This window comes from Pseudonaja textilis, chromosome Z (genome assembly GCF_049901715.1).
Source record: "Pseudonaja textilis isolate UNSWEBS1 chromosome Z, rPseTex1.2, whole genome shotgun sequence".
NCBI classification, from domain to species: Eukaryota; Metazoa; Chordata; class Lepidosauria; order Squamata; family Elapidae; genus Pseudonaja; species Pseudonaja textilis.
In genome coordinates this window covers 4,534,238-4,558,026 of record NC_142008.1, presented here as the reverse complement: position 1 = coordinate 4,558,026, position 23,789 = coordinate 4,534,238, and the positions used below count along the sequence as shown (strand labels likewise).

Sequence of the window (23,789 nt, the reverse complement as noted above, 5' to 3'; positions counted from 1 at the left end):
CACTACATGTGGATATGTCGCTAGAGTGAACACCAACGACCGATGTGAAGATCCTGCTTTCTGGAGAAGTATATAGTGCCGGGAAAGGCAACCAGCAGGAAGGCAGGTGTGACAGTGTCAATGGATGTGCCTATTGAGGAACTGAAGGACCAGGTTGGGAGATTTCGTTATGGAGAAAGTGTGATTCTTAAGAGTTAACACCAACTTGATGATACATAAATCAATAAACCAACCAATCATTACAAACACCCAGCACCCTGGTGGTGGAGTGTATGATGAAAGAAAGAAAGAAAGAAAGAAAGAAAGAAAGAGAGAGAGAGAGAGAGAGAGAGAGAGAGAGAGAGAGAGAGAGAGAGAGAGAGAGAGAAAGAAAGAAAGAAAGAAAGAAAGAAAGAAAGAAAGAAAGAAAGAAAGAAAGAAAGAAAGAAAGAAAGAAAGAAAGAAAGAAAGAAAGAAAGAAAGAAAGAAAGAAATACAACTGGCAGTAGAATGGAGGGATTCAGCTGTATACGTGATGGCCGAACTGTTGGAAGACATTGATCTTAAAGGTTAAGAGACAGATTGTCTTGAAGATCACACATTGATCACTCAATCCATCAGTCTTGTTTAAACCATGATTTGCTAATTTTGGGCAAGATTTTAAGAACCAATTTCCATGCCACGTTCAGGCCCTTGCTTGGTTGCAATTTCCAGCTTATTTACCCTAGGCAAGAAAAACGTGAGTGTCGAGACTTAGGACACAGTTAGCTGAGGCAAATGAGTTGCAAGTCCTCTAGAGCAGGGGTCTCCAACCATGGCAACTTTAAGACTCCCAGGGTTGAAGTCCACAAGTCTTAGAGTTGCCAAGGTTGGAGACCCCTGCTCTAGAAAGGCTTGCAAAGTAGCCTCTCTCTCCAGTTTTCTTATGGGTCCCAGATGCTGTGAGCATCCATCGTCCCTTCAATCCATGCCTATCTACCGCAGAGTTTCTCAACCTTGGCTGGTTGGGGACGTGTGGGCTTCAATACTGACTGGGGAATTCTGGGAGTTGAAATCCACACCCCTTCAAGCATTAAAGCGTCTATTGAATTGGGAAATCCGGAGAAAGAAAGTATGATTGGTGCCATTCCTCCAACCTACATTCCCAGCAGGCCATCCTCTTTGCTTGCAGGGATAATACGCCGTGAAGTAATTCGTTTGGATCAATGCAACTGAGTTACTGAAGTCAGGCAATCGAATGTGTACAATTCAAAGTATTATTTTTTATGGAAAATATGGTACATATAGGTAGTCCTTGACTTATGACCGCAGTTAACCCCAAAATTTATGTTGCTAAGCAAGAACATGGTTAAGTGAGTTTTACCCCATTTTATAACCTTTCTCTGCCACAGTTGTGAAGCGGATCACTGAGGTTAAGTTAGTAACACTGAGGTTAAGTTAGTTCAGTGAATCTGGTTTCCCCAGTGATTCTGCTTATCAGAAGATCGCAAACGGGCATCATATGACCCTGGGCCAATGCAACCAACACAAGTACATGCCAGTTGCCAAGCGTCCAAAGTTTGATCATAATGGGAATGCTGCAACAGTTTTAAGTGTGAAAAATGATAAATCACTTTTTTTCAGTGTCACTGTAACCTCCGACAGTCACTAAAAGAATAGTTGTAAGTTGAGGGCTACTTTTAAATGGTTCCTGCCTGGAAGAAACGGGCAATATAAAGTTTTAAATATTCTGATTTTAACCAGTGCCGTATTTACCAGATCAACAGCATTTTTAAATAAAGTATTACAATTTAGCTATTTATAATAAGATGCCACGTGCCTATTTCCCATGTGAGAGGGTGCTATGTGGTATATTACTTGCGATATTTGCAGAAAAACAGAATATTAACACAAACCAACTCCCAAAAATAATGGACAAGTCTTTTTATTGATTAAAAATTAGAGAAATGACATGCAATAAAATACAAAATCAAAGGGGAAAAAAGGCTGAATATTTTACATCTTTCGTTAAAATCTACAGTACACCAAATTGTGTAGAGGTTCCTTTTATATTAATACACCACCCTCCTCAAGGCTATTAATTAAGTTTAAAAAAATACAAACCGATTTCTAGGTTCAAGTTCAGAATTTACCCAAAATAAAAACCCTCTGATCCATGAGGGTTGCTAAGGTTAGAAATAATTTCTAAACTACCAAACAACAACAACAAAGATCATTGGCACTTTTGAACCTCAAGAATAAAATAGTTGCCTAGCATTTCTAGTATCCAAAAAGGGAGGAAAAAGGAAAAGAAAGAAAATACTATTCATTATTAAGAGATAACAGGCCTAGAAATCTAGTAGCAAAGCAGTTCTGGATCATTAAAATAATCATTAATATAATAATACACGGGAACAGTCATTAGGGATATTCTTGTCTGCTAGACCTGGATTAGACAGAGAAAGTAAAGAAGGAATGAATGAATAAATAAATAGATACTGCATCAAGATACAGTGGATTCAAAGTTACGCGCAGCATGCAGGCCAAATTATTTAATACTGTACCATAATGATTTGGTTTCTGTAGCTGAAGATGGGATGGAATAAAATGGCTATTTTTTTTTTCCACATGCTGCTCATCTGCCATCTCGGGGTACTCCAATTCAGGGCCATGCACACACACACCCCATTTCAGCAAGAGATCCTCTTTCCACATGATCATACCTGGGCATGGATATTAGGACTAGGGCTGTGCACTGTAGTGACAATAACATCACTGGCTCCAAAGAACTTCTGGCCAATCAGAAGCAGAAGTCTGGGGAGACCACTGTCTCATGGAGCCTCCGAGAGCTGCTTCTCTCATCCAGGTGAGGTCTATCCCAAACAGTTGACCAAGAATGGTTGACTTCTGCCCCTCCTGGAGGGTTTTAAATCAAGAAAATGACCTCCAGGGTTCATTCAAACATGTACCGTAGCTTGCTCATAAGCCACCAAGCGCCAAGGGTGGAAAAATTTGGAAGTTTTGGGAGGTCACACGTAAGACAGACAGACAGACAGACAGACACACACACACACACACACACACACACGAGCACAGCCCAACCAGTACTTTTTTTTCAACTTCCTCCCCTTCCCACCCCATGACTGGTGTCTAAACATTTCTCATTTTCAAATCGTTTCTTCAATAGATGTCCACATCTGGAGCAGTTCTGTTAATGAGCAGATCTAGCCAACACAAAAATTAGAGGTGAACAATAAATACATTTAAGCAATAAAGGAAATCGAGCTTTCATTGCTGCTTGGAGAGGATATTTATTGCGTCAGAAGATTTGAGATTCCCAATCTTCGTGTTTTCCGCTTACCCTGAGAGAGCAAGTGTGAGGCGCTAACTTCACCCCTCTCAGAGATTCAACGTGGACACAGATGGGCATAATAGCTCCCCTCCCAGTCTTCCACAACATGCTGTGAGGGCATTTATTACTGTCCTTAACCTGAGTTAGAAACCAGGTTTAGAAGCTTAAGTGTCATGGTGGTTCAACCATGGTAGTTGAAACAAGAGGAGGAGGAGGAAGAGGAGGAGGAGGAAGGGGGCGTTATATAAAACAGTTCATAATCACTTCACTGGGGCCCATACTCTATACCTACTGAAACTCTGCATCCAGGGATGAGACTTAATTCCATTGGTTTGCTATGCAAATTAATATTAAGGTGAAAACAATGTGGATGTATAAAATACTTCAAAGCTAAGCAGTGATACACAAAAGCTAGAGGGGGCAAGAGGCTGTTCTAGGAGGGCAAGAATAATCCACACCATTTTATTGTTCACATAGTGCATTATAAATGTTTCTTTTTTTCCCAAACAAAATATATAATTTATAGGTTAAAAATCCAAAACAACGGAAAGAAAAAAACAAACCCCAGATACTAATAATGTCTTAAAAAACAAACACTAAATATGAGCTATAGTGGCTTCAGTTACCCTATGTTGACCAAACTTTTGATATGTGAACAGAGTATTACTAAAAAAAACCAACACAAATTCCAAGCAGTACAGCAAAGAGACTAAATTGCTCCAAGCATTGATTGGCCAGGTTTGTCTTTAACTGGCAATTTCATTTATTGCTGTAAAAACTGAATGGGGGCAGTTTCATATGTACCAGTCCATGAAGGAAGGACGTAAGAAAGGTATAAGGATTTTTAATGAAAAGGATGGAGGTTTTTTGGAGATTAAAATGGGAATTAGGAAACCACCTGCAGTGGTCAGTGATAGAAAGCCTCATGGTTACGGACCTTCTAATGGCCAGTCCATATGATCAATTTCCACTCTGACCACATGCAAAGGACATCTGGTTTTATGAATGGTCACACATTGAACCACACCTGATGGACTTAACTACTCCTAGCAACTTGCGAGACAATCTCAATAGTCTACTTACACAGGAATCTCTTCACCAAAAACCAGTTGCAGAGACAACCGCAAGGACGAGAAAAATATATAGACTGACAGAGATACTTCTGCAAGATGTCAGTATCAGATAGGCCGCACCCTAAATCTTCTGCAGAACATTTTGGGGAAATATCAGAACCTCAGATTTTCTGAGGATTCATCATCAGATTGCAACAATTTTAAGGAAGTTGGAAATCACTTCAGGATTATGGGTAGATTTTCCTTGGTGGAAAATAAGAGAAAATTGTTTTCCACCAAGGGATTTTTGAGGAACGTTTGCGGAAGAGTGGTAGCCCAATAGCCAAATGATAAAACTGAAAGACTGAATTGTTTTTAAAAAAAGTTCCGTGTTCAGGAATATTTGTGCTGGCTGTGCCATTCTCCCTTTTTATCCAGATAAGCAATTCAGCATAAGCAACTTCCAGAATGAAATAAGAGAGGGATGATGAAATGTACACAATACGGGTATTTGGAATAGGACATCTTCTAGTTTGGATGCTGCAAAATCCTCTCTTTGGCCTGATGGGTGGCCAGTTACTACATATGGTTTCTGCATCTTGCACCAGAATTGCTCCCGTCTATCCATCCTGCAATTGTCAAAGCTGCTAAGATTATGATGAACAAAATAGTTTTGGCACCAGATGTTTCAACCATTGTGTCTACATTGGAAGTCTACAAGCATAGGGTGAGTGGGAAGAAGGCCCAGTGAGACAGCCAATTGAGGATGGAGGAAACACAGCTACACAGAAACATGACGTTTCTTCACCGATAACGTGTTTGCAACTAGAAAGAGAAAAATTAAGGCTAGTTTTATCTCAGGCCAAGCAATTCCTTCTGTGCCCTGAATATAGAAAAGGTTGCTTAAACCAAGGGGTTGGTTCCACTTATTTAAGACTTCACTCAGTTTTCCATAATAAATTCAACCTGTATTCTGACACTCCACAACAGCTTCCTTTTTTTAAAAAGATACCTGTCCAGTTAGATGGACCACAAATCAAAATGTCTTTGCTATTTACCAGCCGGGCAAAAATGATCCAACCCATCACATCAGGACAATTATTAAGAGCAGCGAAACCCTTCTTTCGTACTCAGTAGTAATGTTTCTATTTTTGTTTAGTTTTTAAATAGTTAAGGCAGACATTCCCAACCAGATGTCCTCTGGTATATATCCCAACAACCCCTGGAATTCCCAGCCCTCTTGGTTATAAAGCCAAGAGTTGTAGGCACAGCCTAATTGGTGGGCACTCATTTGGGGAAGGCTGAGTTAAGGCAATAATAAGTATAAGCATGCGGGGGAAGGGAGGGAGGAAAAAAGGAAGGAAGGAAGGAAGGGGCAAGAGAGGGAGGAAGGGAAGGAAAGGAGAGAAAGAAGGGAGGGAGGGAGGATAAAAGAAAGGAGAGGAGCAAGATAGGGAGGAAAGGAAGGAGAGAAGGAAGGGAGGGGGGAAAAGAAAGGAGAGGGAGAAAAAGAGGGGAGAAGGGAAGGAGAGAAGGGAGGAAGGGAGGGAGAAAGGGGAGGGAGGGAGGATGGGAGGGAGGGAGGGTTGGAGAGAAGGGAGGGAGGGAGGGAGAGTGGTAAAATTGAGAGGCAGGAAACGCAAAAAAACAGCAGGTGGGTGGAACAGAAGCCAAATGCCTCCAAGGCAGTAGTGTTGTAGACCTCCTTGATGCTACTTGGGAACAAATGAAGTTAAAGCTTCTAAGAACGAGGGCCTGTCGTTTTGATTCTTTGGCAGGAGTGGTTTTGCTTTTTTGGCCAACAGAAGTGTTCGTATGTTGCACCTATGGGTTGTGACCATAAGTGGAGGGGAGTGTTGTTTTAATTGATGCTGAGCTGAGCAAATCCAATAAGTTTGCCATCATCGGGGATTTCGGATGCTTCCACGCCTGATGCCTGAAAGGCAAGGAGACAAAACCCATTATTTTACTAGGACATCTAAAGGACAGAGAGAATGGCCTTGGGGGAAAGGAGGCAAAGCTACAATCATGACCAGAATCAGGTAAAAAAGAGAAAATGAATCCAGATCAGGAATGTAAACTAAGAAAACCTCTCCGACAAGATCTTGCCTAGTTTTCATGAAGATAAAAAAGGGAGGGATGACACACATTCAGGTTTGCAAGACTGCATAACTACAGGTATTCCTCAACTTATGACTACAATTTGAGCCCAAAATTTATCTTGCTAAGTGAGACAGTTGTTAAGTAAACCTTTCTTGTCCTAGTTGTTAAGTGAATCATACTAGTAGTAAAGTTAGTAAGTTAAACGAACCTGGTTTCCCCACTGACTTTGGTTATCAGAAGGTCTCAAAAGGGCATCACATGACCTCAGGACCCTGCAACCGTCATAGATACATGTCAGTTGCCAAGTGTCCAAATTTTGATCCACATGACCATGGGGATGCCGCAATGATTGTTAAGTGTGAAAAAGTCACTTTTTAAAAATACCATTGTAACTTCAAACTGTCACTAAACAAACTGTTGTAAATCCAGAACTACCTGTATCGCTTTAAGATAAAAATAGTGCAGATTCACATGACTTTCCAATCCTGACGGGGCTGATGGAGTGGGATAACGGAACTACAAATAAAGAATCCCCAAGTTTTGTAGTAAGTGAAAAATTACACTCGGGCTGTGAGATTTGCCTCCATTAAAGTGGATATTCTGAGAAACCTTTAAAAGAATAAACTGTCTTGTGAGTCAGGAAACTAGTTCCTTTGCAAGTCTTTGCTTCACAGATCCTGGTGAAATTCTGTTTTTTTTGGGGTGGAAGTATGTTCCCACTCCCCTCAGCCTTATCACTAATATTTTCTAGTCTTCAGAACATATTCCCAAGCAGCTCAAATATACTCTTTCACCCTAAATAATGAATCTAGGAGAAGAGCAGGCAGAGCTGGTGGGGGGAGCTAAGTAGGTCATCAGCTTAGAATTGTTATGTTGCCACATACGGTCTAAGTCCAACTAGAATTTAATTGACCCTTCTCTGCGCCAGTTCAGTCCTGAACGTCAGTTGACTAGATCAGCGGTCACCAACCAGTGGGCCATGGCTCACTGGTGGTCCATGAGAAAATTTTGGTGGCCCACAGAGAAATTTCAGCCCCAGAGCACCCCCCAAAGCAATTAATCCAGGCTGCGCAGGAACACAAGGCTGCGCCACCCGCATGGCCCATCTCACAGATCTCTGAATGAATTTGTGATTCTGTGAGCAATTCAATCTGCCTGCCTGCTTTGCTATTTGCTGATATTTATATACATATTTATAATATTTATATACAAGCCATGCCCAGCCGGTCACAGGACCACCAAGCTACACCCACAAGTTAGGACACACCCACAGAACCAATTGTTAAGAAATTTGAATCCCAACTGCCTCTGTGTATTTGTGTGTGTGTGTGTGTGTATGAGGGGGGGGGAGGGAGGAAGGGAGGGAGAGAGAAAGAGGTTAGATCAGATCTCTCTCTCTCTCTCTCCCCCACACCAATGTCAGCAAGCCGTCAGCAGTGAAAATTCATATTAGTGGTCCCCGGGATTTAAAATTATGAGTTTGGTGGTCCCTGAGGTCCAAAAGGTTGGCGACCCCTGGACTAGATTCTTGTATATAAACTTGGCCAATAAATTATTTCTGAACTGCAACTGAATGTATGGTCCCGATCCTTTGTGCTTGACATTAATCTTGAATTATTTGACTAGATTAATAAAGGAGAATATTTACAACTCAGGGTTGAAATAAGGGGTCCTTGGTGCTCCCTGAGCTTGGCTATTTTCTTGCAGATGTTTCACTACCCAAATTAAATAACATCATCAGTGCTAGTGATGTTACCACTGACATAGTCCAAGTGATGCTGCCAGAAATCGTATCTGCAAGAAAGCAAGTTCAGAGAGCACCAAGGACTAAATTATAGTTAGATGCAAAGGATCGTGACCATACGGTAAACTGAAGTTCAAGGATTTAACACGCAAGAATCTAGTCAGCTAAAGTTCAGTATTAAATAGGTGACAGCTAAGGTCAACAAATTTCAAAAAGGATTGCCTTTGTGGTGATGTAACTGCCAAGCACGGGAAAATCAGGAAGTCCAGACATTTCAAACAAATACAGGTTTATTTTACGCTAATGCTGTCTACAAGAAATTGAACTATCAACAGTAAAAGTAAACTGGCGGTAGATAAGAGTAAACAGGATTCAAGGTGAGCTGGACTTAGACCTCTTACGGGCACAAAGAGACTTGAGACTGATGACATGTTTGACTCCTCCCTCGGGTTCAGCTCTTACAATAACAATTCTAAGCTGATGATGTGCTGAACTCTACCTTCATCTCTGCTCACTCTTCTCCTACAATGGATGACTTAAAACAAAAATCTTTGCTGACCAGTAACTTCTTAAACGAGGATGTCGATTTCTGTTTGTTGTGGATTTTGCATGGCTGCTTTAGTGCATTAAGTCTTTCCCAATCGAACCCAGTTCAAATGCTTCTGACCAATCCTCATTCCTTTTTCATTCACCACACACCCATCCTTCCAGGATGTCTCATAGTTGTAGCCTTGTAGTTATGGCAGCCTAGTGGTTGCTGCGTGCCTGGACATGACCATGGGGATCACATGACTGAAATTTGTGACCTTTCCTGCCAGCTTTCAACAAGCAAAATCAATGGGGAAGCCCCAAGTCATGGTCACATGAGACCCTCACTTAATGACAACTAGGGTTGTCGAAACTGTTATCATTAAGTAGCACAGTCACATGACATTGCACTTAATGACATCATCACTTAGTGATCGAGCTTCTGGTCCCAAGTGTCAGCGTTAAGTGAGGGCTAGCTATACCAGGGGTTGCCAACCTTTAGGATCTCAGGGACCACCAAACTCATAATTTTAGATCCCAGGGACCACTAATTGGTTCTGTGGGCGTGGCCTAATTTGTGGGTGTGCCTTGGTGGTAATGTGACTGGCTGGGCATGGCTTGCATGTAAATATTATAAATATTTATATAAATATTGAATTTTTTATAAAAAAAGAGCAACTTTTAGCCAAAATCAGGCAAAGCAGGCAGGCAGATTGAGTTGCTCACAGAATCACAGATTCATTCAGAGATCTATCTATCTGCCATTGGCTAGCTCAGTCTGTCACGTAACATTTGCTTGCAAGCAAACTCACAAAATTAACTCACAACACACCATGTATGCAAATACTGAATTTTTTATTTAAAAAAGAGCAACTTTTATCCAAAATCAGGCAAAGCAGGCAGATTGAGTTGCTCACAGAATCACAGATTCATTCAGTGATCTATCTATCTATCATCGGCTAGCTCAGTCTCTCAAATTTGCTTGGCATGAGTCTACACTAAATCTGCTTGCAAGCTAACCTTTAGTCCTAAGGGAGGTTCGGCTGTGCTCAGCTAGAAAGCAAGAAATCCAACCATTTCCTACTTCCTAGCTAATTTAAATCTCCCGGCACAGCAGAACAGCTGATGGTTGGAAAAAAGGAAAAATAGCAACTTAGCAGGCAAGTTTGCCGGGTAAGGAGTGAGTGGGCGGGGAAGGTTCCCGTGGGCCATGTGGGCTGAGCAGCCTTGTGTTTCTGCACAGCCTGGATTAATTGCTTTGGATGGGGGTGCTCTGGGGGTGAGATTTCTCTGCAGCCCACCAAAATTTCCTCATGGCCCACCAGTGGGCCGCAGCCCACCAGTTGGTGACCACTGACCTATAGCACACTTCAAAACTAGCCAGCAATTTCCTTTAGTCTGTCAGTGGTGGTTAGGTAGAAAAGACTTAGCACAGCATTATTAGAGGGGCTAATATTTGTTAACTCTGGTTTTTTGAAAGATCTACAGAGGTCTTAAGTGGACAATCACTTATATATGAGCCAGCAGTGTACTGCAGCTGCCAAAAAAGCCAACATAGGCTGCATTAACAGAGGAATAGAATTAAGATAACGTGAAGTGATAATGCCTTGGTAAGAGCACACTTGGAATATTGCATCTAGTTTTGGTCGCCATGATGTAAAAAAAGATGTTGAGACTCTAAAAATAGTACAGACAAGAGTAACAAAGATGATTATGGGACTGAAGGCCAAAACATATGAAGAACGGTTGCAGGAACTGGGTATGCTTGCAAACGTAATGAAAAGAGGAACTAGGGGAGACATGAGAGCAGAGTTCCAAAATGTGAAGGACTGCCATAAAGAAAAGGAAGTCACTTAATCTCCAAAACATCTGAAGATAGTACAAGAAGCAATGAAAAGAAACCAATTAAAGAGAGAAGCAACCCAGAACTAAGGAGAAACTTCCAGACAGTGAGAACAATTAATCAGTGGAATGGCTTGCTTCCACAAGTTGTGGATATTCCATCACTGGAAGTTTTCAAGATGACATTGGTCAGCCATTTGTCCATAACCGTGCAGGGTCTCCTGTTTGAGCAGGGGATAGAAGACCTCCAACAACCCTTCCAGCTCTGTTATTTTGTTATACTGTCTTCTCCATTTGGGGCATTTTCCAGATCTATGGACTTTGGCAAACTGAATCCCCAGCAGTGACAACGGTGGTTGAAATATCCTAGGGCATGAAGTCCACAAATCTAAAACGCACCCAATAAAGGAAAGCCGATCTACATTTACAAAGCTAGAAACAAAAACCAGCTGAACAAAAAGATATAAAAACATGTCTGGCATTCAACTAAATCCAAGCACATTTGATGTCCGGAAATAAACCAGCTTTAATCCAGTGCTTAATATATGCAGAGAGCAAACATTTTTTTGTTGAGCTGAATAAACACAGCATTTGCCCAAAAGAGGCTGACAGCGGAAGCAACTTTTTAGAAAGATTTGAGTAGTAAGCGGAAAAAAATATAAATACCAGCTTGAAGGTGACCGATCGGTTCGTCTGAGGCTCTTCAACAATTTTTTGCAAGTTTGCAGCAACTGAAAGAACAGGGGACACACACTCAGTGATGGGCATCTAAGCTTTATGAACAAATTTCCCTACAGCACCAGCCAAGAAAATACAAGCAAAAGGAAGGTCAGCTTGTTCTGCTGTGTATGCAAGCAAAATAAAGCAACAAAACTAGCACAGGGATGAAAATTAAGTGATTTTTTTTTTCAGTAAGGCTTACATTACCTATGACTAAATCTCTGCCATCCACAAGTCCAGCCGAGATGAGTTCTTGCGATACTCCATCTGCAGTGTCTGGAAAGACCATAATTAAGAAACGGTGTTTGTTTTATAGACAGATAAATCAGTACTAGATGCTATCTTTGAATTTGGCATTAATACACCGGAGGTAACTAATTCTATCTAATTTTTTGTTTTACAGGTACAGGTAGTCCTCGACTTACAACCATTCATTTAGTGACTGTTCAAAGTTAAAAAGGGGGGGGAGCTTCTGACCAGTTTTCACATGTACGACTGATGCAGCATTCCCACGGTCATGTGATCAAACTTTAGTTGCTTGGCAACTGGCATGTATTTATGACAATTGCACTGTCCCGGGGTCATGTGGCCACCTTTTGTGATCTTCCCAGCTGGCTTCCAACGAGCAAAGTCCATGGGGGAAGCCAGATTAGGTTAATGGCCGCATGATTCACTTAACAACTGTGGTGATTTGCTTGACATCTGTACCCCAAAAAGGTCACAAAATGGGGCAAAACTTAACAATTGCCCTGCTTAGCAACAGAAAATTTAGGTTCAATAATGGCTATCAAGGAATATCTATAGTCCTCATTTAATGAAGGCAATTGGGACTGGCAATTATGTTGCTGAGCAATGTGGCAGCAGAGTGGAACTCACATGACCTTGCTGACTTATAACTGTACTTCTAGTTGCTGTCATTAAGTGAGACAGGACACAATCACAACTTGTATCCTTTTGCAGACTTCCCTACTGACTCTGTTGATTAGAGGATGACAGCGAAGGTCACAATCTGGCAATCAACTGACTGTGGGACAGACATAGTGACTGTCTAAATTGCACAATAGTTGCCAAGTGCCCAAATCACAATCATGTGACTACAAGGCCTCTGCAATGGTAGCAATTTTGAGGACCGGTTGTAAGTCTCTTCATTCGGTGCCACTGTAAGCTTAAAGTAGGCTGAACAACTGGTCTTAATGAGCGCTCATTCAGCGGCTGTTCAAACTTACAGTGAAACCGAATGAGGACTGCCTATATATTGTATATTATCTTGCCTTTATTATAAACTGCTTTGGACATTTTGTGGCAGGAAGCAAGAATATTCCTTTTTTTAACAGACTCCCCGCAAAGGTTTGCAATGTTTCATGAGAGACTGGGCTGTGGCTGATGAATTGGAAAGGTAAAGGAAGCTGTACAGCACCAGGTAATATTCACAGGATATCCCCATCTATAGTTCCCCATTTATAATTCCCATAATCCTCAGCCAAGATGGGAAATGGTCATGCAAGTAAGGCATCTGGAAGACCCGGAGCCTCTGAGAAGTTGCATTTTCAAATTAAATCCCAAATCAAAGGCACATCACAAAGATTTTAGCGTCTGTCTTTGTTATGAAATGTATGTACAAACGGATTTACTCTTATTTTCAAGCCAACAGCCCATCTTTCAAACGTTTTGGGAGCCTGTACTCAGAAAAGATCCATCAAGCCTATGGATTCATTTTTCAGAAAATTCGAGATATTTCCTTATTTGCTCTAAGATGGGACAGGATCTTTGCTCCATATTTAGAGAATCTGTTTTCAACTGGCAAATTTGGCACATTCACCACCACCACCACCAAATCAGCATAGGGTCACCAAACAAAATACTGTCACCAACAGGCTGCAGAAGAGTGTTTTTCTCATCCCCTCACCTCTTCCAGGTGTGAATTCAAATCGGATGTCATTCAGCTCCTTTTTTGAATTCCTGTCAGGGTGGAGAGACACGGTTATATGTTATCAACAGCTGTGTTATATTAAATCACATTCTGCAAGGAATACAAAACCATGTTTATTCCTCAGGCAGGCCTATTGAATCACCATCTGAGGAACAATCTACAATTAATTTTATCCAACCCAAACTCTCCTATACTATACCGCATTACAGGTAGTCCTCGAATTAGTCACCGAAAGTGGGGCAAAATTCACTTAACAAACTCACTTAGCAACATAAATTTTGTGTTGAATTGTGGTGTAAGTCAAGGACTACCTGCACTTTCAGGTCTAGGATGAATGATGGCAAAGGGAGGGATAATTATTCCCTCTAGCAAGGATTTCACAGGCACATGGAACAAAATATTTTGTTTTATCCTGAGTTCCTCATGAAACCACACAATGCGAGGAATCTTATTTTGAGCTCAGAATCCACCCAGCAGACATTTTGAGTGCTAGACATTTGATCCAGAATCAGAGTGCTGTAAATCTATATCACACGAATAGAATAAAATAGAACTTATTAGCCCTAATCATCTGATCGCAAAATGGTCATTGGTCCAGCACAGACTGGTAGACAGTTGGTTTTTGTTTTTGTTTGTTAATTTCCCGGTTTTTGTAAAAGAGAGGGACTTGGTCCTGGATCACCCAGTGAGCTTGTATGGCTCAGGGAGGATAACAACCACAGCTTCCTGTATTGTGAAAGCCGGACCTTAAAAAATAAAGACAGGAAGAAAATCGACTCATTTGAGCTGCGGTGCTGGAGAAAGCTCCTGCGTATTCCTTGGAGAGCAAAGGTTCTGGAGCGCGTAACACCAGACATGTCACTGGAAGGCAAAAATCACAAAACTGTGTCTCAACTGCTTTGGCCACATCATGCAGGGGAGTTCCCCGGAAAAAGCAATTATGTTTGGAAGAGTTAATGATGATCAAAGGAAAACGGGTCCCTCGAGGACAGGTGGCTGGACACCATCAAAGCTGACACCATCCAGAGCAAAGAACAACCCAAAGAAGCAACCCAAAGATCGAAAGATGTGGAGAGACCTGGGCCATTGAATCGCCAAGAGTCAGACACAACTGAATGGATAACAGCAACATCAGAACCTGGATCTTCTCATTCCTAGTCCAGCATCCCTGCCCCTAGACCAGTTTAGCCTTCCCTCATACCTAGCCTGCTTACCTTAATCGTAGAACGAGACTTATTGGGATTTTGGGCTCTTCTTGTGCTGTAGGTGCAGGAGGTGCCTTATCAAAAGAGAAAAAGAGGTGTGTTTATTTTAATCCACGAAAGCAAAGAGTCACAGGTAGACCTCAGCTTATGATTAAAACTGAACCCAAAATTTCCATTGCTAAGCAAGACAATTAAGTGATGTGTGCCCACCCCAATTTTATGACCTTTCTGACCTGGTTGTTAAGTGAATATTGCAGTTGTTAAATGAAACGTGTGAACCTTCAACGAATTTGGCTTTCTCATTGACTTTGCTTGTGGTAAGCCGGCTGGGAAGGTTGCGAATGGTGATCACAATATAACTCTCGTAAGTACATGCTAGTTTCCAAACGCCTAATTTTGATCATGTGACCCTGAGGCTGCTCCAACGATAGTAAACGTGAAAAACTGGTCGTAAGTCATTGTTTCAGTGCTTTTGTAACTTTGAACAGTCACTAAACAAACAGTCAAGGATTATCTGTAATGATATATTTACCTTCACAAAAAACTAAGAGACCAAGTTGATCATTTTAAAGGCAGGCTAAGAAATAAATAAACAGAGGTGGTCCTCAATTGAACCCAAATGAACTCCTCCTGGGTTTTTTTAAATAATTTTTTATTAAAATGTTGAAAATAAGCAAGGAAGGATTTTGATTTAATGTGAATGTGGGTATTAAGAGATATGATTGGTACTATTAAGCTTGCCTATATTAAAATGTATGATATATTGATCAATACAGTTAATGTATTGTTGTGTATGTGTAGACTGAAAACTTCCTGGGTTTTAATGTTTTTGCCCGATTAATATATTTTTCCCAGCATCTGATCAATCCATAAAATTTGGAAGAATATTCAGAAAGGGGTTTTTTTGTTGTGTTATTCTCAACTGCCTGGATTTTGACCCTATGCCCTATCAGCATGCAGCATTTATTTATTCTGTCCCGGGCTGCAGTGTGTGATTTGACACATTCTAACCTTTGGCACAGAAAGAACCTTGATTTGTTTTTGTTTTTATTAATTTTGGTTTTTAACAAATCCTTCAGAAGGCCCATTGAAAATGAATGAACAGCTGCACATAATCCATTAGTGTGGAACAAAATAATATCAAACAAAATAAACAAAAATAAACAAAAATAATAGCCAAGCTAGGTCAAGAAAGCCTAGCTGGGACAATGGGAATTAGGATCCCAGTATCAGTTGAACCTGCTGGATGAGACGCAGCGGTGAGATGCTAAAAAGGAGGTGAGGAGGAGGAGAGGGAAGAGTAACAATGGTATATCATGTAATCAGAACTTTCCAGTCTTTATCAAAAATAATGATTTTTTTCCTACTGATATTGTTATTTGGAAGGTTGGTTTTATATATTGCAAGTTTTGAAATTTGTGCGGACAAATTTCAGGTAGTCCTCAACCTACAACTTTTTCATTTACTGATTGTTTAAAGTTACAACAACACTGGAAAAACATGACGCATGGCCACTTTTCATACTTATGACAGTTGCAGCATCCCCCAGGGTCACGCGGTCAAAATTCAGATGCTTAGCAACTGATTCACATTTATGATGGTTTCATAAATGTCCTGGGGTCATGTGATCACCTTTTGTGACCTTCTGACAAGCAAAATCAATGGGGTAAATGGGGGTAAATTCACTTAAAAACTGCCTTGCTTAGACAAATTTATTATACTGATACAAGTAGTTCCTTGATTAACGGCCACTCATTTAGCAACTGTTTGAAGTTATGAAGGCACTGAAAAAAGGGACTTAGGGCTAATCCTTGCGCTTACGATTGTTGCAGCATCTCCTTGGTCGTGTGATGATTTGGCAACTCTTTCATATTTATAACTGTTTGCAACAGTTCATGGTCACAATTGCCATTTGTGATCTTCCAAGACGACATCTAACAAGCAAAGTCAATGGGGAAGCCGGCTGGAAGTTGTAAGTCCTGATCACATGATATCTCAATTAATGGTGGTAAATGATTAGTTGAATGACCACAATCGGGAGCATCGGAGCTAAGCGGGGTTGGCCATGTGGTATTTTGCTTAATGACCACTCCACTTAGCAATGGAATCGCTGGTCCCAATTAGGGTTGTTAAGCAAGGATTATTTGTAATATTACTACAGCTATTATTAATACTATTACTACCAAATTTGTTCAATCAAAACCTGTAGGAATGGCCATCTTTCGCAGCTGTTCAGGGTGGCAGAAACATACCACATCTTCTTTTGCTGGAAATAAATGCCAGTGACTGGCAAAAAAAGTCACAAAAAATGGTCACGTGATGCTCTAAACGGCCACAAAGGTGAGCCCAAAATGTGATAACGTGACTATGGGGCGCGTGGCCATTAAAACTTCAAAAATGGGTCACGTTCAGATTTTGAGAGGAAGTCCGTCATAACTTTGAACAGTCGTTAAGCGACCGATTTTAAGTCAGGGACTACCTGAAATGTTTTCTAAATAAATGGAAGCTTGGAGTTATTTAGAAGAAATCCCTTCAGCAGATTTGAAACCAGTTTTCCCTTTCATTTGGGAAGCCATTAAGTCTTTAAGGCACCATGGCTCATGGGCTGAGCTCCGATTACTTGTCCCAGCTTCTGCCGATCTAGCAGTTTGAAAGCATGCAGATGAGAGTAGATAAATAGGTACCACTTCGATGGGAAGGTTAACAGCATTCAGTGTGCCTCGGGATAGAGCCACGCTGGCCACATGACCATGGAAGAAGCGCCTTCAGACAATGCTGGCTCCCTCAGCTAACCAATGGAGGTGAGCACTGCCCCCTAGAATTGGATATGACCGGACAGGGAAAGACTTTATCCGTTGTCGTCTAAGCCTCCCCACTGGGCCTTACCTGTGCTGCTGAAGGAGCTGCTGCTGCTGGGGTCTGAGAAGCTGGACCGGAGGCAGAAACAGGAGGTTGTACAGGAACTTGACCTGCAGGCTGAGGTAGTTGAGCAGCAGGCTGGTCTTGGAGGTTGAGCAAAGGGCCGGTTGGCTCAGAGGATGGAAACAGCTGTAACAAAATGAATGCATGAACAAACAAACAAACAAAATACAACAGCGCAGTACAGGCAGTCCTCAACTTACGACCACAATTGAGCCCAAAATTTCTGTCGTAAGCAAAACATTTGTTAAGTGAGCTTTGCCCCATTTTACGACTTTTCTTGCTACAGTTACGAAGTGAATCACTGCGCTGAAGTTAAGTTGGTCACACGGTCATTAAGTGAATCCGTCTTCCCCATCAACTTCGTCAGAAGGTTGCAAAATGGGATCACATGACCCCGGGACACAGCAACCGCCATAAACATGAGTTTTGACTACATGACCATGGAGATGCTGCAGGGGTTGTAGTGTGAAAACCAGTTACAATCACTTTTTTTCAGTGCTGTTGTAACTTTGAATGGGCACTAAAAGAGCTGTTGTAAATCGAGGACTAGCTGTAAATGATGGATCTTCACCAGCTATCTGAAAAAAAAAATATCAACAAATCTGATGTCCGAACAGCATTTGTACAACCAGCAAAAGTGTGGGCATTATCACCGAACCACAGAATCCAAAGAGATCACTTTTGCAACCCTCTGCAATGTCCCAGAAAATCAGTGAAGCATCCTTAAGAGATGGCTACGCATCGAAGAGCCCAGCTCTTTTGAAAAACCCATCCTACTGGGGAGGACAGGAAGAAAGGAAGAAAGAGGAAGGAAAAAAAACAGGATAAACAACAGTAAGGTAAAGGTTCCCCTCGCACATACATGCTAGTCATTTCTGGCTCTAGGGGGCGGTGCTCACCTCCATCACAAAGCTGAAGAGTCAGCACTGGCCAAAGACATCTCCGTGGTCATATGGCCGGCATGACTAAACGCAGAGGGCGCACGGAACGCTGTTCCCTTCCCCGCAAAGTGGTCCCTATTTTTCTACTTGCATTTTTACATGCTTAAAGCAGCCATGGTGCATCTCTGGAATGTCTGAAACACCAAACTGGGAATAGAACATCTTGAATAACATCTACCTATGTGGCCACTAAGAGTCAACCCTGATTTGCTGGCACATGATCCACCAACGAATGCAAAGCTGCCTCTCTCTAGAGATGTCTATAATGCTGGAAAAGGAGGGAGGGAGGGGAGGGAGGGAGGGAGGGAAGGAAGGAAGGAAGGAAGGAAGGAAGGAAGGAAGGAAGGAAGGAAGGAAGGAAGGAAGGAAGGAAGGAAAACAACAGCAAGGCAGGTAGATTCATCAGCAATAGGGTCACCCTGGAAAGAAAGATCTGAAGAACCAAGTTAGAGACAGATCATTCTGGAAAAGTTCTTATGTGGTTGCTTACACTTTGATGACAATTTAATGGCACACAATTGATCAATTTTGAAAAAATTCAGCTCCGAGTTATTCTGTTACACAAACAGATGCAGGGGTTCCCAAACTTGGCAACTTTACAACACGTGGATTTTAATTCTCGCAATCTCCCAGCCGGCCAGGAAATCCATGCATCTTCAACTTGCCAAGATGGGGAACCTCTGATTTAGTGCAGATCTCTAATATTATGTAATATTATGATTCACAATTTACCTCAGAGTTCTGTAAGGATTCTTTCACTCTGGGAGACTAAAAGAGAGAAAAAGAGACTTGTGATTAGCATACAATCCAGTTTTTATGACAAGCTTAATATATTTTGAAGGAGACAGAAACAACCTAAGCTATTCACCTGCCTCGGAAATCGGTGAATGTCAAAGTGTCACTGAATTGCAGGGGGGTTAATATACTTTATTCTGGAAAATCGTGTTACCTGAAGATAGATGAGGTTGCTAATAACTCTGATATACAGATTATTATTATTTTTTACTGAAAGCTGGAAAGGTGTAGGCAATATGGTAATAATTTTAAATTTAGTAGCTGAAGCAGTGGGATTGTACAATGAGCCTGCTCGTTTTTTATGTTCAATTGACATAAACAATGGACCTCCATGGCATTAATGTGATCACCATCTTGCCTTTTCTGGAACTCATCCTGTGGATGCCAACAAACGGAATCTACTGGGGTGTAATACAGTATCTCAATCACTTTTACTAAATTTTAATTTCATATGGTAAAGTCCTGAGCAGAGCACAATCACCAGACACCCTTACAAAGGAATATCCTCCTGCGAGCAAAAGCGTTTTAAATCCATTATTTCTTCCTGAGGCAAGAAGAGATTCAAAGTGTTGAGTTCTGACAGCTTTAGATACAGGAAATAAAGAGGGAGTTGGGCTTAAAGAGATAAACTGGCTTACTGACTGCTTTCAATAATTAATAATTTTAATAATTAATTATGAGTTTGCAAGTTAAGTGTGCCATGTCTATGAATACTAAACAGAAATCAGTCTTCTTCTTTTTTTAAAAAAGAGGCAGCTGCCTTTAGAAGATTTCAGGGTCAGAAGCACCTCTACTGAGGAAAAAGAAATCCCAAAACATATTTCATGAGGAAAAAAATCTGTGTATGTAATATGCACAACATCCTGATAACTAACCCACAGCAAAGTTTGGACATTGCAATTCTCTGCAACCCGATTTCTCAAAATAACTTTCATTTTGGTCCTAGATTGCATCAAATAGGAAAGGTTAGCACAGTAGATTTACAAAAAATATTTAGAGCAGTAAAAATGTTTTCATGCATCTCCATAATGGAGGATGGCCAGTATTTTGTACTGGCAAAAGTATTAGACCCAAATACATGTTTATTTAGCCTACTATGACATCTACAGAGTTTATGCAATCACTGATATACAACACTAATAAAGCACGTTATGCATACAAGCACAAATATAAACGTAAGTGAGATAAAATATGACAGAAATAGGAAAGCAATATTAAATATATTAAAACATTACAGCAATTAGACTCAATCATTGAAAACAACAGATAACTCAGAAGATGAGTCTGTAAAATGTGTAATTAGCATAATTTCTGCCTCCAGTTTCTAACTGTTCCTATTGCCAGAAATGTAGACCAGCAAGAGACTAATACAAAGCATCAATAAAGGAAAATATTTGTAGTTCAGGGTTGAAATGAGGGGTGGTTTCTGAGCTTGCAGACGTTTCATGACCCAACTAGGTGATATCATCAGTGCTACAAGGGAATAGATTTTGTGGAGAGGGGGGTGGGGAGGAGGAGAACGATGGAGTCATGGGAGCTCTCTAAGCTTGGCTGTTTTCCTGCAAACATTTCATTACCCAACTAGGATAATATCAGTGCTAGGAAGGAGGGGGAGGAGAAAAAGGAGGGGGAGAAAGAGGGCCAGGAGAACAGCAGCAAGAACTATGGAGTCTTTGATGCTCTCTGAACCTGGTTTTCTTGCACAGGCTTCATGACCCAATTAGATAACATCATCCGGGCTAGTCAGGAATGGGGTTTGCACTTTTAATACTGATGATGTTACCTAGTTGGGTAATGAAATGTCTGCAAGAAAACAGCCAAGCTCAGAGAGCACCAAGGACATCTCATACGAGGCATGAATTTAGTGAGGATCTGTACTTTTAATCTGTACTTTTAATAATAAAAGTGAAATTGACTCCCACCCTGTGCTGTGAAATTGCCGCTTTGCCCTCTTCGCTTTCTTCATCTAGTTCATCATCGCTCCATTCCCAGCCGCCATCTTCAGTCTTATGAAGTCGTCCGCTGGAACCCGGGACTCTCCTGACCTGCACTCCAACAACAGCAAGACTAGATGTGTAACAAGGCAGTTCTGCTCAGGGTTCTACAGGTGGTAGCCCTTGGGAACAACTGTTGGTAAGCACTGTGGTCGTTAACTGAGACACACCTGATTTTATGATCTTTGTTTTTGCCATGGTTGTTAAGCAAATCACATGATCATTAAGTGACTCCAGCTTCTTCCATTGACTTTGCTTATTGGAAGCTCCATGGAAAGATCGTAAATGATGATCGCATGACCCTGAGATGTCATAATAATTGCAAATACAGGTAGTCCTCAACTTAAAACAGTTCATTAAGTGACCGTTCAAAATTACAACAGCACTGAAAAGTTCCAGCACGGACTTATGACCATTTTTCACACTTAGGACCACTGTAGCACCCCCCATGATCATGTTGTCAAAATTGGCAATTGGTTCATATTTATGACCATTGTTGTGCCCCAAGGTCATGGGAATCAGCTTTTGCGACCTTCTGACAAGCAAAGTCAACGGGGAAGCCAGATTCACTTAACAACCTGGTTACTAACTTCACAACTGCAGTGACTCACTTAACAACCGCGGCAAGAAAGGTTGTGAAATGGGGCAGAACTCACTTAATAAATGTCTCACTTAGCAACATTAATTTTGGGCTCAACTGTGTTCGTAAATTGAGGACTACCTTTGCATGCTTGTTGCCAAACGCCCAAATTTTGCTCATGTGGCTGTGGAGACATTGTAACAATTGCAAGGACGAGGTTTGTAACTTCAAACAGTCAAGGACTACCTGTACAGCCTAATTGCATCTTCTGTAAGACGTTGATAAACCCAAAAGATGCATTTGTTACCATTTTTGCTATCTTGTACAGAAACGAAAATAGAAATGCTGCACCTGACATAACTATGCATCCAGAAATCAATATGACTATAAAAGCATTGATATATCCTTATATATATATATATATAAGGAGATATATATATATCCTTTCCATCCAAGTAAGCAGAAAGAGGAGGAAACAAAATGACATTGAAAAAGCCATCAATAGTCACAGCCTAAGTTTAAAACTAATTTATATACGGTTGGAATATTTTAGTCTTTGCAATAAACGATGTACTTATATATCCACAGGCAGTCCGTCATCCGATCTGCCAGCAAATTCAGTCACGCAACAAAACAAACAAAGGAACACTGAGTTATTATTTATGTAACCGTTTCATCATTTGCCATTCAGCAGGGGTCGGGCTGTGGCCCACTATGGGCCTTGGGCCGTTCTGTACTGATAAGGTGGTGGGTGAGTCTTGCGCAAGAACCTCCCCACCTGCACGAGCAGTAGGTGAGGGCGTATGCATGCTCCCTTTTGTGTGAGCAATGCGCATGCATGCCCACCAGTTGTGCAAATGGGACTATGTGTGCATCCTTATCTGCCACTCACACGGGACCATCCCCTCTCCTCCTTCCCTTTGGAAGAATACTGAATGTTTGCAGTTTACCTAACAAGTTACAAAAACAGAAACCAATGTTTTGGTTTTTAGCTCAATTGTCTGGTTTGTTACCAGAAAGACAAAGCTGCCATGTCAGCTTAGATATAACTATATACCTACCAAGGATGCTGGCTAGCTACTTTTAAAGCAGGAGGAACTAAGTTTCTTTAAGATGTGTGAACTCAGCCAGAATTATTTTTCCTGTTTCTCAGGCTGCAGGCAAGCTACACATTAAGAGAAGATGCGAGAAATCTTACAGAACCATTTTTATGCAGATTTCCACTTTAATTTGTACCTTCCTGGCTCTTTCAGTGATAGTTGGGGCTCTCTGCAACATTTTTTCTTGTAAAAATTCTTTATTCTGCAAAAGGAACGAAACCATCAGTTCTTGCAATCTGCTCTTCAAAAGCTACAGTTTATTGTTATTCAGTGAACTGATCAGCCACCCAACTCCACTGCACTCAAACTGCATACTCCTCTAAAGCTTTTTGTGAAGGAGGGAAAGAGACAAAGAGAGAGAGAGAGAGAGGGAAAAAAGTGTTAGTTATACGACATTGAATAAAATTGCCTCTGATATAAGAGCTAAGAAAGCAATGTATTAAAGAGTAACAGTCTCCAGGTGAGTTGTAACATGCTCCGTCACTGGACAAATGCTAAGATATTTTTTTATTTTCTTTTTCCACTAGGTACCATAGTAAAAACTAAAGCTGAGCAAAACTGAACCATAAGGCAGTTGTATCCGGAGTGATTAAGCAGTCAATCTGGCAAAAAAAGAACCAGGGTGAACAACAGAGAATCAAGCCACACAAACAGTTTCACACTTAAAGGATTACCATTTCTGTGGGTGGCAAAATCAGAATAGATCTTAAAGGAGAAGCAAAGGTGTCGTTGGGTGAATAGAAATTGGGGGAAATCCCTGATAAATCATTAAATGTATAAGTCGCCCATCTCACTATCAAGTGACTGTGGATAACTTACAGAAATGTATATATAAAAAAAAACTACTAAGATTATTCCTTGTCTATAAATACATTTCTCCAACATCCAAGTTGGCAGATGACTGCATCAATCAAGGATCCTACCTTTGTGTTGAATTTATGTTTTACCAACAAAGAAATAAAGGGAGACTAGTATAGATCTATTTCAAGCTATTTAGCTCTCATCAGCTGGCCATACCCTTCT

At 41.0% G+C, this 23,789-nt stretch overlaps 1 protein-coding gene and 1 long non-coding RNA gene across 2 annotated transcripts in view; one reads left to right on the top strand and one right to left on the bottom strand.

Annotated features, from left to right (window-relative positions):
- Positions 1–1,887: 1,887 nt before the first annotated feature.
- OXSR1 (oxidative stress responsive kinase 1) overlaps positions 1,888–23,789 on the bottom strand; it is a 92,254-nt gene continuing 70,352 nt past the window's right edge. Inside the window, exons 10-18 of the mRNA XM_087917549.1 lie at positions 22,903–22,968; positions 21,015–21,137; positions 19,030–19,065; positions 17,321–17,482; positions 14,444–14,508; positions 13,206–13,258; positions 11,507–11,575; positions 11,246–11,310; positions 1,888–6,298 (exon numbers count right to left, since the gene is read on the bottom strand). Of these exons, the coding sequence (XP_087773675.1) occupies positions 6,224–6,298; positions 11,246–11,310; positions 11,507–11,575; positions 13,206–13,258; positions 14,444–14,508; positions 17,321–17,482; positions 19,030–19,065; positions 21,015–21,137; positions 22,903–22,968 (714 nt within the window). The 3' untranslated portion in view covers positions 1,888–6,223. The remainder of the gene's footprint in view (positions 6,299–11,245; positions 11,311–11,506; positions 11,576–13,205; positions 13,259–14,443; positions 14,509–17,320; positions 17,483–19,029; positions 19,066–21,014; positions 21,138–22,902; positions 22,969–23,789) is intronic.
- On the top strand, positions 21,102–23,594 carry LOC148123896 (uncharacterized). Its single transcript, XR_015740316.1, has 2 exons — positions 21,102–21,225; positions 23,294–23,594. It is a non-coding gene; the product is annotated as an uncharacterized LOC148123896 (long non-coding RNA).